Source organism: Cyclopterus lumpus, chromosome 14 (assembly GCF_009769545.1).
Source record: "Cyclopterus lumpus isolate fCycLum1 chromosome 14, fCycLum1.pri, whole genome shotgun sequence".
In the NCBI taxonomy this organism is placed as follows: domain Eukaryota; kingdom Metazoa; phylum Chordata; class Actinopteri; order Perciformes; family Cyclopteridae; genus Cyclopterus; species Cyclopterus lumpus.
This window is the reverse complement of record NC_046979.1, coordinates 17,167,163-17,182,969: the sequence shown is the minus strand read 5'-3', so window position 1 is coordinate 17,182,969 and position 15,807 is coordinate 17,167,163. Positions and strand designations below refer to the sequence as shown.

At 38.3% G+C, this 15,807-nt stretch overlaps 1 protein-coding gene across 2 annotated transcripts; it reads left to right on the top strand.

Annotated features, from left to right (window-relative positions):
• Nucleotides 1-9,020: 9,020 nt before the first annotated feature.
• Nucleotides 9,021-14,966, top strand: nufip2 (nuclear FMR1 interacting protein 2). Of its 2 annotated transcripts, none has more exons than XM_034549705.1 (4): nt 9,021-9,426; nt 11,220-12,857; nt 13,564-13,596; nt 14,215-14,966. In XM_034549705.1, the coding sequence occupies exons 1-4, from the start codon at nt 9,261-9,263 to the stop codon at nt 14,265-14,267; spliced, it is 1,890 nt and encodes a 629-aa protein (XP_034405596.1). In that variant the 5' UTR covers nt 9,021-9,260; the 3' UTR covers nt 14,268-14,966. The 2 variants fall into 2 exon arrangements, with proteins under 2 accessions (XP_034405596.1, XP_034405597.1); XM_034549706.1 differs by having other exon boundaries at nt 9,024-9,408; nt 14,215-14,965.
• Nucleotides 14,967-15,807: the final 841 nt, after the last annotated feature.

Genomic DNA, 15,807 nt, shown 5'->3' with positions numbered 1-15,807 from the left:
AACATTCCAAAAACACTGAACATTCTAAAAACACTGAACATTCTAAAAACACTGAACATTCCAAAAACACCGAACATTCCAAAAACACCGAACATTCTAAAAACACTGAACATTCTAAAACGCTGAACATTCCAAAAACACTGAACATTCTAAAAACACTGAACATTCCAAAACACCTAACATTCTAAAAACACTGAACATTCTAAAAACACTGAACATTCTAAAAACACTGAACATTCTAAAAACAATGAACATTCTAAAAACACCAAACATTCCAAAAACAGCGAACATTATAAAAACACTGAACATTCCAAAAACACCTAACATTCTAAAAACAATGAACATTATAAAAACACTGAACATTCCAAAACATTGAACATTCCAAAAACACTGAATATTCCAAAAACACTGAACATTCTAAAAACACTGAACATTCTAAAAACACTGAACATTCTTAAAACACTGAACATTCCAAAAACACTGAACATTCCAAAAACACCTAACATTCTAAAAACAATGAACATTCTAAAAACACTGAACATTCTAAAACACTAAACATTCTAAAAACACCGAACATTCTAAAGACGCTGAACATTCTAAAAACACCGAACATTCTAAAACACTGAACATTCTAAAAACACTGAACATTCTAAAAACACCGAACATTCCAAAAACACCGAACATTCCAAAAACACTGAATATTCCAAAAACACTCAACATTCTAAAACACTGAACATTCTAAAAACACTGAACATTCTAAAAACACTGAAAATTCTAAAACACGAACATTCTAAAAACACTGAACATTCTAAAAACACTGAACATTCTAAAAACACCGAACATTCCAAAAACACTGAACATTCTAAAAACACCGAACATTCTAAAAACGCTGAACATTCTAAAAACACCGAACATTCTAAAACACGAACATTCTAAAAACACTGAACATTCTAAAAACACCGAACATTCCAAAAACACTGAACATTCCAAAAACACTGAACATTCTAAAAACACTGAACATTCTAAAAACACTGAACATTCTAAAACACTGAACATTCTAAAAACACAGAACATTCCAAAAACACAGAACATTCCAAAAACACTGAACATTCTAAAAACAATGAACATTCTAAAAACACCAAACATTCCAAAAACAGCGAACATTATAAAAACACTGAACATTCCAAAAACACCTAACATTCTAAAAACAATGAACATTATAAAAACACTGAACATTCCAAAAACACTGAACATTCTAAAACCACTGAACATTCCAAAACACCTAACATTCTAAAAACAATGAACATTCCAAAAACACTGAACATTCCAAAACACCTAACATTCTAAAAACAATAAAGATTCTAAAAACACTGAACATTCCAAAAACACTGAACATTCCAAAAACACTGAACATTCTAAAAACGCTGAACATTCTAAAAACACTGAACATTCCAAAAACACCGAACATTCCAAAAACACCGAACATTCTAAAAACACTGAACATTCTAAAACGCTGAACATTCTAAAAACACTGAACATTCTAAAAACACTGAACATTCCAAAAACACTGAACATTCTAAAAACACTAAACATTCCAAAACACCTAACATTCTAAAAACACTGAACATTCTAAAAACACTGAACATTCTAAAAACAATGAACATTCTAAAAACACCAAACATTCCAAAAACAGCGAACATTCTAAAAACACTGAACATTCCAAAAACACCTAACATTCTAAAAACAATGAACATTATAAAAACACTGAACATTCCAAAACATTGAACATTCCAAAAACACTGAATATTCCAAAAACACTGAACATTCTAAAAACACTGAACATTCTAAAAACAATGAACATTAAAAAAACACTGAACATTCCAAAACATTGAACATTCCAAAAACACTGAATATTCCAAAAACACTGAACATTCTAAAAACAATGAACATTCTAAAAACACTGAACATTCTAAAACACTAAACATTCTAAAAACACAGAACATTCTAAAGACGCTGAACATTCTAAAAACACCGAACATTCTAAAACACTGAACATTCTAAAAACACTGAACATTCTAAAAACACCGAACATTCCAAAAACACTGAACATTCTAAAAACACTGAACATTCCAAAAACACCGAACATTCTAAAAACACTGAACATTCTAAAAACACCGAACATTCCAAAAACACCGAACATTCTAAAAACACTGAACATTCTAAAAACACTGAACATTCTAAAAACACTGAACATTCTAAAACACTGAACATTCTAAAAACACTGAACATTCTAAAAACACCGAACATTCCAAAAACACCGAACATTCTAAAAACACTGAACATTCCAAAAACACTGAACATTTCAAAAACACTGAATATTCCAAAAACACTGAACACTCTAAAACACTGAACATTCTAAAAACACTGAATATTCCAAAAACACTGAGTATTCAAAAAACGCTGAACATTCTAAAAACACTAAACATTCTAAAAACACTGAACATTCCAAAAACACTGAACATTATAAAAACACTGAACATTCTAAAAACACTGAACATTCCAAAAACACTGAACATTCCAAAAACACTGAACATTCTAAAAACACTGAAAATTCCAAAAACACTGAACATTCTAAAAACACTGAACATTCCAAAAACACCGAACATTCTAAAAACACTGAACATTCCAAAAACACCGAACATTCCAAAAACACTGAACATTCTAAAAACACTGAACATTCTAAAAACACTGAACATTCTAAAAAAAAATGAACATTATAAAAACACCGAACATTCCAAAAACACTGAACATTCCAAAAACACTGAATATTCCAAAAACACTGAACATTCTAAAAACACTGAAAATTAAAAAAAACACTGAACATTCTATAAACACTGAACATTCTAAAAACACTGAACATTCCAAAAACACTGAACATTCCAAAAACACTGAACATTCTAAAAACACTGAACATTCTAAAACACCGAACATTCTAAAAACACTGAACATTCTAAAAACACTGAACATTCTAAAAACACTGATTATTCCAAAAACACTGAACATTCTAAAAACACTGAACATTCCAAAACACCTAACATTCTAAAAACAATGAACATTCTAAAAACACTGAACATTCCAAAACACTGAACATTCTAAAACACCTAACATTCTAAAAACAATGAACATTCTAAAAACACTGAACATTCCAAAACACTGAACATTCCAAAACACTGAACATTCCAAAACACCTAACATTCTAAAAACAATGAACATTCTAAAAACACTGAACATTCCAAAACACTGAACATTCCAAAACACCTAACATTCTAAAAACAATGAACATTCTAAAAACACTGAACATTCCAAAACACTGAACATTCCAAAAACACTGAATATTCCAAAAACACTGAACATTCTAAGAACACTGAACATTCTAAAAACACTGAACTTTCTAAAAACACCGAACATTCTAAAATTCAAGACCTGCCAAAAGCTATGTGCCTTCATCCAGCAGGTACTTCTCACGTTGGGCCACAGTGAACTAAAACCAAGCTTACAAACCTTGAAGAACCAGCTTGCAATGAAAATAATCAAGTGCAGATCATGCCGCAGCTGCAGCAGGGGTGAATATAGGTCTGTATCTCTGAAGGGGTCTCAAAGGAGGACACACACACACACACACACACACACACACACACACAAACATAGTGTTCCCATTTAACAATGTTTTTGCTGTGTCTCTCTTTTCTACCTGTATACCTGCAAACTTGTCCCTTTTTGGCGAAATTCTCCGTTTTGAAATCAAAATACGTCATCCACGTGAATAGTGGAGATCCAAGCAATTTTTGTTGGGGGGGTGGGGGGGGGTAGTGATGTTGTGATCTTCGCAATAAAACATCTTTGATGTGACGTGTTGAGTCTTGGCCAATCAGCGTTGAGATGTCTCCAGCGTCTTCGTTGGGGAGTTAGGCTTAGCTTGAATGTCAGCCCGCAACATCTACTGCTGTAATGTAGCACGGTGTATCGATACTAAAAAGGTACCCGTACGTTAAAAACGATACGATTTTGCATATTTTTAGTATCGATACTTTATTAAAATAGCGCGCGATCATAGCGCACACACTGTTCAGCTTCCTGTCATGCTGCCTGCACGCATTGACTGCAATGGGGCAGGGCTGCACAGCGCTCACTCACGCAACAGGCAGTGCTCTCTCACAGCGAGTGATCGCAATGGCTTCAAGTGTAGGAGACATAGCATCAAGTGTAGGAGACATGGCATCAAGTGTAGGAGACATGACATCAAGTGCAGGAGACATGGTATCAAGTGTAGGAGACATGGAATCTAGTGTAGGAGACATGGCGTCAAGTGCAGGAGACATGGCAACAAGTGTAGGAGACATGGCATCAAGTGTAGAAGACATGGCGTCAAGTGCAGGAGACATGGCATCAAGTGTAGGAGACATGCCATCAAGTGTAGGAGACATAGCATCAAGTGCAGGAGACATGGTATCAAGTGTAGGAGACATGGCATCAAGTGTAGGTGGCATCTAGTGTAGGAGACATGGCATCAAGTGTAGGTGGCATCAAGTGTAGGTGGCATCAAGTGTAGGAGACATGGCATCAAGTGTAGGAGATATGACATCAAGTGTAGGAGACATGGCATTGAGTGCAGGAGACATGGTATCAAGTGTAGGAGACATGGTATCAAGTGTAGGAGACATGGCATCAAGTGTAGGTGGCATCTAGTGTAGGAGACATGGCATCAAGTGTAGGAGACATGACATCAAGTGTAGGAGACATGGCATCAAGTGCAGGAGACATGGTATCAAGTGTAGGAGACATGGCATCAAGTGTAGGAGACATGGCATCAAGTGTAGGTGGCATCTAGTGTATGAGACATGGCATCAAGTGTAGGTGGCATCAAGTGTAGGTGGCATCAAGTGTAGGAGACATGGCATCAAGTGTAGGAGACATGGCGTCAAGTGCAGGAGACATGGCATCAAGTGTAGGAGACATAACATCAAGTGTAGGAGACATGGCATCAAGTGTAGGAGACATGACATAAAGTGTAGGTGGCATCTAGTGTAGGAGACATGGCATCAAAAAAAGATGCCAGAAGTGAAATCTGGAAATACTTTAGCTTCATTGCAGTGAAGGAAAGCCCACTGACATGCAGAGACCCGTCTCAACACTTGTTTCAAAGCCACAGAGACCAAGGTTGTTGTTTTTTTAACCTCAAACACACATCTGTAACATTATGTAATTCTACAATTGCTCATACTTATGGAAGGAACTATTTAGTCATCTGGTCAGATACAGACAAAAGGCCTACATAGCCGTGTATAATCAATGCTATGATGGCATCATAGTTTTCATTAATATCTTGCTGTAGGCCTCTTGTTATCTCTCGATCTGTTGACTTACATTTAATTCATTTTCTGTGTGTAACAAGAAAGGGGGGAAATTGTTGAGGTATATACTATGGACAGCACAGTCCATATTACTATGCACTGTACTGTGCATTGAATTCAGTCTATTTAGCTGCACACACAATTGTGATCTAAATAAAATATATATAACTGATCAACTGAGCAACCGGATATTGGTTTGGAAAAAAAGTATATATCTTTTAAAATATAAGAAAAATGAAACAGCTGAAAAGCGCAAGGATCTATATCTTCGATCTTACCGTGCATTTGGCCTCTGACAGAAGCCTGTTTGAGTCCTTTTACTGCTATCACTTGACTTGCATGCAGGGCCAGTATCCTTATTGCCTTACAACCAAAAGGATGTGGGTTTCTTCTAATACTTTACACACATATATATATATATATATATATATATATACTGTACATATATATATATATACTGTACATTTATATGTGTATATATATATATATATATATATATATGTACACTATACAACCAAAGATGTGTAGACACTCCTGTTCACATGCACTAGTCTTTGCTGTAATTGTTTTCAGTTAAATAGCACAAAATGGTCAATAGATATAAAACATCTTTACAGTTAGTGACTGTAATTTGCGTAGCAATATGGGTAGAGTGCAGACATTATATGTCATTTACTGGGGTTTATTTCAATTTATTTCCTGTTGACACATTAGCAGTGGTGCTGCTGTAGTTATATGACCACAATGTGGTGCCATTATAATGATATGATTTGATTTGAAGAGTTCATCATGGGCTGTTTATGTAATGTATATGTTTGTTCCCTCCAATTTATTGGTTGCAATAATTCTTAACATTTTAAATATTTAATGATGAATCAGAATTTACATTAAAAGAGTCATGAAACAATTTGATGATCATCAGGTGAATTTTTCTTTTTTTTCTTCTCTTTCTTATGGTAAATCTAACAAAGGCAACTATTTAGACATTCAGTTATTTTTCTTCCCAATATTTTCTTCACTGGTTGACATAAATAAATAGATAAATATTTATTATTTTATTATTAATTAAATTAATTAAATTATTTTATTATTTTAATTTAATAAATACTCCAAATCGGTGCAATGAATTAAATGAATGAACGCATGAAAGCACTCTCGAGTATTTTTTTAAAGTCTAAAGTTACTGAATAGTTATGTATGTTGTATTACCTTGTGTCCTTAAGATGCACTTTTTGGTTTATAATTGACTGTAAAAGGGAATATTCCTAACTATTTTTTGTGCATCTTTACTATCTCACATTCAAACTGCACCATCTTTTCATTAAATCAATTTGAGAAATTGAAAATGTTCCTCCCATCCAGGGGTGATGGTGGGTCCCAGCCAGACCAGATGAGAACCACTACCCAGGACCACATATGTCACACATGTTCTTAGCAGCTCACAATTATTTTCCTTCTCAACTGTGACAAAAAAGCTTTGAACAAAGTTAATGTGCGTTTGATCTTTGATACAGTAATGTGGGTTATAATAAATTAAATTAAATGGATTTATGTTATAATATTAGAGAAATTTGTTTACATTTATATAAATGCTTGTACAATATTTTTAGTTATTTAACAATATGTTCAGGAGTAGTAACATAGTGTTACAGTTACAACCGGCCCTTTGAGGCCAGCCATGATGCTGATGTGGCCCACAGTGAAAATGAGTTTGACACTGCTGCTCTAGACCACACTATTAGCTAAAAAGTACGAGTTTTAGGAATAAATTGAATTAGTTTCATATTAGTATTACTCTCTCTTACCTTAAATGACAATGCTTCTCAACTAAATGGATCAGCTGCCTGCAGCTTTGACCAGATGGAGTCAAGGAAAAATAAACGAGTATTGTTCTCTTGTCCATTTGTTTAGCCTGAAGCAAACTGGTCCAGTAGAACCCCCCAGTGGCCATCAGCTGCAGACTGTGTGAAGCAACTGCAATAGTACCAGATAAAATATACCCCAAAAAAGTATCCCATGAAAAAGTCTTTATAACATGTCATGATATAGTATGTCAGAAATACGTCATAGTATATAGTTTGTCATAAAAAAGTGTTTACAAATTATTGTATAGTATGTCATAGTAAATGTTTATGAAAAAGTCATAGTATATTATATCATAAAAAGTCAAAAATCTGTCTGGTTTACATGTATTTACTTTATTTCCTTGTCATTGGCAAGTACTTTAATAATTGTAAGTGTTGATTGTAAAAATAAATGTTATTTTCTTACAAAATGCTGTTATTTTGAAACTATGCCAAATAAATGCTGTATGTACATTATGCTACAACATGTAGCATAATGTCATAAAAAGGTCATAAAAAAGCATAGAAAAGTAAGTATGCCATAACAATGTCATATAAAGTATATCAATAAGAAATATACAAGTCATATGGCATAAAAAATGCCATAACAAATAAAATGTTATAGTATTCATAAAAATGTCCTAGTATAGAATGTCATACATTTTGTTTCAGAACTCCCAATATTTTACTGCTGCATAAATGTTAGTGTAGTATGTCATACAATGATTAAAAAGATGATGTCTTAAAAAGTCAAATAAGTCTGGAGTCCATAATACAATTGTCATAATATAGTATATAATAAAAAATGTTTAAAAAAAGTCAGTTTAGTATGTCATAACATTATAATTTAAAAATACATAGCATAATGTCATAACAAATCATAGTATTTTATGTCATAACAATACCATCTCTACCTCCTTCTGTTTCATGGATTGGAGGTCCATTCATACATTGTCATATTCATGTAATGTGTTTATGTAACTTTGTAATGCTGTTCATTCTGTACACATGACATCTATTGCTTCTGTCCATCCGGGGAGAGGGATCCTCCTCTGTTGCTCTCCTGAAGGTTTCTTCACTTTTTTCCCTGTCAAAGGTTATTTTTGGGGAGTTTTTCCTGATTCGATGTGAGGTCCTGGGTCAGGGATGTCGTATGTGTACAGATTGTAAAGCCCTCTGAGGCAAATTTGTAATTTGTGATATTGGGCTATACAAAATAAACTGAATTGAAAATTGAATTGAATTGAACCATTAAAAGTCATAGGAAAGTATGCTATACACATTTCATGAAAATGTCATTGTCCAGAATGTTATAAAAACATAACACGTCATAAAATACCACGCCTTAATAAAGGTTGATGTAATACCACTATAATATGTGGTACGACAAGGTATTAAAGGTCGTAGCGTAATATGCCTTGACATGCATTAAAAAAAAAGTCATTCTATAGTCAATATTATTATTATTGTCAATTTGTCATAGAATGCCAAAAAAACATGATAGCTACAGGGCCATGTTGTTCTTTCGACATGCGGTAAAATACTTGTGAAGTGAATTGGAAATGTTTGAGCATAGACGTATTTTGGAATTTGCAATAAAACATTTTTTTAAATTCATTTTGGGAGTGGGGTCGATCTCCCGGGACCCTCCACACCCGCTGGCTGGAGACGTGGCAGCGCCTCCGGTCAAATGCTTTTTAGTTCACACCCCGTTATTGCCCACCCAGAAAATAGCTTCTTCTTTTTTTTAATCCCTTGTCCGTTATTTGAGTGGAATGTGAAACATCTGCCGAGATCAGAAAGTCCTGCAAAAATACCCCCCTTGCGTAACTCTAGAAATAGTAGATATGAAATTTGGTGGCGTTGACCACCCAAAACAGTGCCATTTTTAGACGTTTACTGCTGACGTTTACAGAGGCTTCAAATAGCTTCCGTTTTACACTGGTAGTGATTGGACCCCGCGAGCTAAGATATTGGTTGAACAAGTCCGACATTCTACACTTCAATGGAGGAACAGCCCAGAGATCGGGCACACGAAAGGCAATATCACCACCGCGGAGAGGACAGGCACCCTATTCAACGCACGACTTGTATAAAACATGATCAGAGCCACTTCCAGCGCCAGCATCAGGAAACGCAGACGAAGAAAACAGGTTGGGCCATCCGGAAAAGTGAGCTAACGCTTGCTAGCCTTAGTCAGCTAATGTCAACGCGCCGACTAGCATTCGCTAACTAGCGCGAACTCCGTCGTGATCGAGAGGGTTTTTAGCCCGTTAGTTAACGTTAGCTGGTCATTCAAACCACACGCGGTTGGCCCCCGAATAGTTTAACGGCGCGTGGCAGCGGGTGAGCGGCGTGCCGCTTTAAACCGACAGTTGGTCCCTGTCGGAGCAGGAGACCGTTCAGTCGGCTAGCTATTCGGCTAGCTGACGTTGCGTGACAGTTGTCGCTGGTGGTGGTTTGACATATCGGGGATTGACCTTGTGCGCCGGTTTCACCACACATTTATTCCGCTTTTGCAAACTAAATCCTCTCCCAATTGGGTCACCGCGTGTTCTCGACACGCACAAACCTCTCCGCGCGCACGGCGCCATCGCTTTTCTACAGTAGTCAAACCCTCCATCATTCATTTCGGCACGCTTCTGTTCAGTTTGGGAGCGCGAGCCGGCTACGCTGGAATGTTCGGAGCTGCCATTTCCTGTCGGCCATGTTAGAGTTTCACAGCGAGCTAACGCTACAGTCACCCGGCGAGTGAATGACGCGTGTGCGGCCGCGGTACTTTGCAACTCTGGCATGTCGTTGTCGTCTTTCTCCCGCGTGGGTTGCGGATGTTAGGCGGCTGTCTCGTGGCACAATCACCCACCGTTGGTGCCGCGGCGTGTTAATGTCCGGCGAGTCGGTGGCTAGTTGGAGTCGGCTAACGTTAGCCGCCTGTGACAGGCCTGTTGCATGTTGACCAGTGAAAGGGGAGCCGTGCAACAACGCGGTTACCGGTTGATTTAACGGTGACTGCAGCTAAACGGACCCCGACTGTAACCCGTCGTTTGCGTTGCAGCTGACGTTGAGCCTGTGCAAAACGAGCGAGAACATGCATGCATGTATGAAGTGAAGCGAGTCTGGATGCAGCGGCTTGTGTGTGCGTGCTGTGCCCACGGACATGAGGGGCAGCACCATTTATTTTAAAGGCCCACGTTGACACAGCCGTTTCTCTGCAATGCATAAGCCTATTTGTGGTGCACGGCCACTCCAAATGGAAGTCATACAAGCTGCCGTGGGCCCCTCCCGTCACGTCCTGCCGCAACGTCGGGTCGGATGATTTCAAGAAAGTTAACGGGGTAACGGCCCATTGTGCAGTTGACAGCCGCGACGCACAGTGCATGTAAGGTGTTAATCCACCGGGGAATGTGAACGCATACTGGGGCAGCACGATAAACGTAAACTAGCAATGACACTTCTCCGCTGCTCTGCTTTGGGGTGCATGTTGCTAGGAAACGGGGCTTTTCTTAACGACATTAACTGCTGCAAGTATTTATCCGAAAATACAAAGGTTAACAATGGACACAATACATTATCAAACTTAACAGCGGTGCTTTGCATACAACACTATTCTAATTATGTGGAAAGATGAGACAACATTTTAATGCCGAATTTGAATGATGCCAGTAATTCACGTGGGTTATTATTGACTGTGATAATATGATAGTAGGCAAAGCATCTTAATCAGTTTTGTGACTATATTGCTCATAATAAGGGTACAACTACTTTCCCAAACATTACATGTCTTATTAGTTGCATACCTTCTACTTTGTGGTAAAGGTCAAATATATTGACGCAGCATTTCTTTGTAAATCTACTTTGGGGAAGTTTCTACACACTATAGGAAATAATGGTGGAATGATTTCAGTATACACTCACACTTCATGACTGGTCATATACATATAACTCATTTTGTTTCCCATTTCAGGCAATAAAAAAGTGAACATCTGTGAGGAGGAGGGGGAGAAGAATCCACATCTGTCTGATACTGTTGGTATGTCGCATCCCCCCAACAGCAATTGTAACAGACACACAAGTAATGCAAATGTGAAGCAGAAGTCCACGCAGAAGCTGTACACAACTGTTTCCAAAGTCGGCAGCAAAGGATTGGACCTTAAGAAGAATATGGACCTTAAAGAAAAGGCTCTGGATTTGAATCATCATGAGGGCCAACCTATGGATAAGAAAGACTCTGTTTTGCTTCAAAATGGCGTTGTAAACTGTGGCTTAATTACAAATGGCTATTCTAGCAAGGACAATGATGGCAGCGGCTCTGAAGGTGGATATACTACTCCGAAGAAACGCAAGGCCAGATGTAACAACGCCAAGAACACTGATAATGTGATGAGAGACATGCAGCAGGGCAGCAGTACTCAAGAGCATGGGGCTTTTAATCTTGAGACTACGGAGAAGGGAGTGACTTCTAGACTTGACGGCTTCAGAGCCGCCCATAAAGGAGAAGCTCTGTCGGCGGCTAGACGGGCTGTTGTGTCAGAGGCTGCAATGGGTGAATCTCAGCGGAAGAACTCGGATGGCAAAATAGTTGGCACCTTTGGTAAAAAGACTGAGGAAAGGCACAAAGCCAAGCTTTCCTCCCCTTCAAAAGAGGACTCGTGGACTTTGTTCAAGCCCCCACCAGTATTTCCTGTGGACAATAGCAGTGCAAAAATTGTTCCCAAGATCAGTTATGCAAGTAAAGTAAAAGAGAACCTCAACAAAGTAGCTCAAGGTGGAGGAGAGGCACTGCCTCCTCCTGTCAGACTGTCCCAGGTCCCCATGTCTGCTATGAAAACTATCACCTCAGCTAGCTTTACTAATGGCCCCGTTCCTGGAAACGGTAATGGCTGCCCATCAGTGGGGACCTTCTTTGCTCCTGCTGCTAGTAGTATTCCACCAGCCCCGTCTTTCCCAAGTGGCGAGAATGTAGCATCTCCTTTGGAAAGTAGCTGTAGCTCTACAACCAGTCCTGTAGATAGAGAAGCATATGAGCTTAGAAAAACTCTTTTAATTTACCCTTTAAATATGCAACCTGTGCTCCCTAGTGCTCGTCACCTTGACCCACCGGTTGCTCAGACAAATCAGAAAGCCCTGGGAGATATCTTCCAGAATCAATGGGGGCTTTCCTTCATAAATGAGCCCAACTTGGGGCCAGACGGAGGAGGCAGCAAGGTGCCTGCAGTGGTCATGTCTCAAAGCGAGTGTCAGGCAGTCGCCGCCAATGCCGCCCAGCCCTGCTTTGACGTTGGCCCATCGTTCTTGGAGCTTGGCACTTTTGCCCAAGACCCCGAGAAAAGGACTTGTGCCCACGCTTGTTCTCCTGCTTGCGTGGCGAGTGAGGAGGAGGACAAGCGGCAGCCGTGTGGCCAGGAAAAGACAAAAGTGGAGGCCAAGGGCGCCGGTTCTGCTGCGTTGGCTCCCAGTAAAGACAACGGTGCTAAGCCTGCACAGGGCCAGCTAACCACTGTGTTGTTTGGCTCATCTAAACAGGCCCACTCTAAAGACATTGGCCGAAGGTGTAGCGGGGGGTCCTTTGATATTAAAGCTGCTGTCACTTATCACACTAAAGGTAACTATGACGATCAACTTTTATTTCTCAAATCAACTCGTACAACCAGTTCAGTTGTAATCCTCAAGATTAAATTCCCGGTTAAATTGGTGGCAACTGTCGACAGTGCCACCAAACTTGCACTGTTTCAGTAATAACAAGTACTATTTGAGCATTTAGAGGCGTGCAGCCTGTCGCCTGCAACTCCTCAACATGGCTGCTGCCACTTGTTCAGTTATTTGCCCTGCAAAGAAAATTAGCCGATTCATTAAACATATTTTTTAATGAACAATTATGATAAGTGCCAACCTCTTTTTTTGCGACTGCTTCACAGTGGTTTTTTTGACAGCTGAATGCTTTTTAATGCGACACATTCGGTACAGCTCTTATTCGTCTGTGGGAGAGTGAAAAGTAAACAATCAAGCTGATATTGTGGAGATAAAAATTACAAACTTCAACGATGGATTACGTGCTGCATACTTCTCCGTCAATCCCTCTCAAAAGCAATTTCCAGTGTGGGAATTCTTGTTTAAAGAAAAATCTCAAGATTATAACTTTAAGCACTAAGTCTCTGAGGATTTGATGCACCCAATGTATGAACAAATAAATTAAATATGGTTTAAATATTTCTTTGTATTATAGATTTTAGTTTAGTATTGTATTTCCTGAAAATATTCTTGTCTAATTATGCTGAAATAATCTGCTTTTTCTTCTTCTCCTTAAACAGAAATGGAATTCATTTTCAACTTGCAAAAACAAGGTAAACTAAACTTGTTGGTCTCGCTTCTTTAAAACATTTCCTATTTTTTCTTTTAAATGTTTAGGCTATTTAGTTTTGTTTAGTAGAATTAGTTCTCGAAATGTTTGAACATATTAGAAAAGTGAAAGAAGGAAAAAAAAAAAACCACTTGATTTGTGAAACCTATCCAACATTCAAAAGGTTGGCCCTGACTTATTTATATTTATAAATGTGTTTGGATTCTGAACCAGATAGGGTGGCATTGTAGAAAATCAAAAGGACTTGCGTTGTATTTATCACTTGAATTAATTTACAGAGTGAACATTATAACGTGCAGTGCTTGTGACTTGTTTATGTGGTCAGTGTGCATGTACACCTATTGACTAACCTGTAGTCCATAAATAGTGGTAACCTGATTACAAAAGTCCTAAAGCTTGTTCAGCTACCTCCGAGCTATAAATCACACAAATGCAAACTATTGCTCCAATTTGTCTACAGAGGCTGCGTTATTGCCTTCAGCAAGCCCCGTGAGGCCCGTTCGGATTAGAGCATGGAGTATTGGTTCATTCTTATTTCGTTACACTTGACATTGTGTTGACTCATCCAAACGTTGCCTCCTTTCTTTCCCCTCTGCTGTAGATCCAAAAAGAGTAGTGGTTTATGATGAGACCAAGGATGGACCTGACCAGTGAGGTAGATGGTTCTACAGTACTCTTAACTCTTCTCTTCTGTGTGCTGCGATTATCTACCTTGGGGAATCACAACTTCCTGTTGGACAGATAAAGGGACAACTGTGAAAATATTGATAGTTTAGCATGACAGATTTTCTTTGGGATCTCCGGTGGAATAACGGACTTCTTTGGGGGGAGGGGGGGGGCCATCAGACAAACGCGCACACACTCTGGAGGGACAACAAAGAAGTTGATCGGAGCCTCTCCTACACGATAACTGAGACTTTGGAGCTGCGATACTCGTTTGTGTCATGGCTCTTTTTAAGGAAGATGTCCGGGAGTTCAACAAAGGAAGGTGTCATGGATTGCACCTCCCTCAGCCTTTATCCTGTTGAACTGCGGCCGCCGACAGTCTGACTATGGGACGCCTCATGTCATTTTCTTTCATCACGCATTCAAATGAGTTCATTGTAGATATGTTAGACGTTATACATACACAAATGTGTGCAAGCTTGAATTAATCGTGGAAGAAAGGAGAGCACACTTTGCAAAGAACGCCTTGAAGTTGTGGTTAAGTTCTTTGGAGTTAAACTGTAAGTTAAGTGGAAGCTCGAAGGTGAGGCCCCATCCAGGAAGGGAGATCCTTGTCTTAAGTCCTTTTTTCTTTTTTTGTAGGGGAAATCAGAGCCCAGAAAAAAGAGAAAAATATTTTCATTTTTATTTATATATATATATATATATATATATATATATATATATATATATATATATATATATATATATATATATATATATATATATAGCTAGCGTTTTGTCTGCCCTAACATGTGTTATCTGCACTGCCGTGTGATCCATGAGCACAGGTACAGAAGTGCCCAATTCGAATGAAAGCTACGCCCCTTCATTGCAATGTTTATTACAGGTGTGGTAAAGATTTTAAAATCGGGTCCGTTTAAGGCCAAATCTTTTAATTTTATGGCTTTTCATACATTTCAAGCCGATCATTATGATGTCACTAAAGTATTCTCAGATTCATATATATACACGTGTGTGTGTATATATATGTATATATATGAATCCTTGAGTTGAGGAATTAAAGGTTAGAGGCATTTCTACCAATAAGGTCTTCTGCGTTTTGTGCTATTTGTTCAGCAGTAAGACTCAGGATGTCCATACAGATTATTTTGCTTGTCATTTTTTTTTCCTATGTAAAAACTGTTAAAATCCTATTGTCAGGAACATGTTGCATTCTACGACTGATTTGAAAAAATAGAAACACTACCTTCTTTTTTTTCCCTCAGCATTTGGTCTGTTTTATGGCATTGTTTTTCTTGCATGTTTACTGTGGGAATGAATGAGTCAGAGGTCACTGTTCATCGCCAAACAAAGATAACGGTAACACAACAACAATACTTGCAATACTAATCTAGGTTCCCCGACTAGCCACTTTGTCAAACCGTGTTGAAATGTGAAGATGAGTTGTACTATTATGTTTTTGCTGTTAACATTTTACATTTGCAAACCAGTGTGCAATAACACCACGTGATCCATACATTGTGTG

Excerpts from the sequence above, each read along its gene's own strand:
- nufip2 (XM_034549705.1), top strand. The coding sequence starts at position 9,261 with ATGGAGGAACAGCCCAGAGATCGGGCACACGAAAGGCAATATCACCAC. Across the intron at positions 12,858-13,563 it reads TGTCACTTATCACACTAAAG|AAATGGAATTCATTTTCAAC; the intron begins GTAACTATGACG and ends CTCCTTAAACAG. Across the intron at positions 13,597-14,214 it reads TTTCAACTTGCAAAAACAAG|ATCCAAAAAGAGTAGTGGTT; the intron begins GTAAACTAAACT and ends CCTCTGCTGTAG.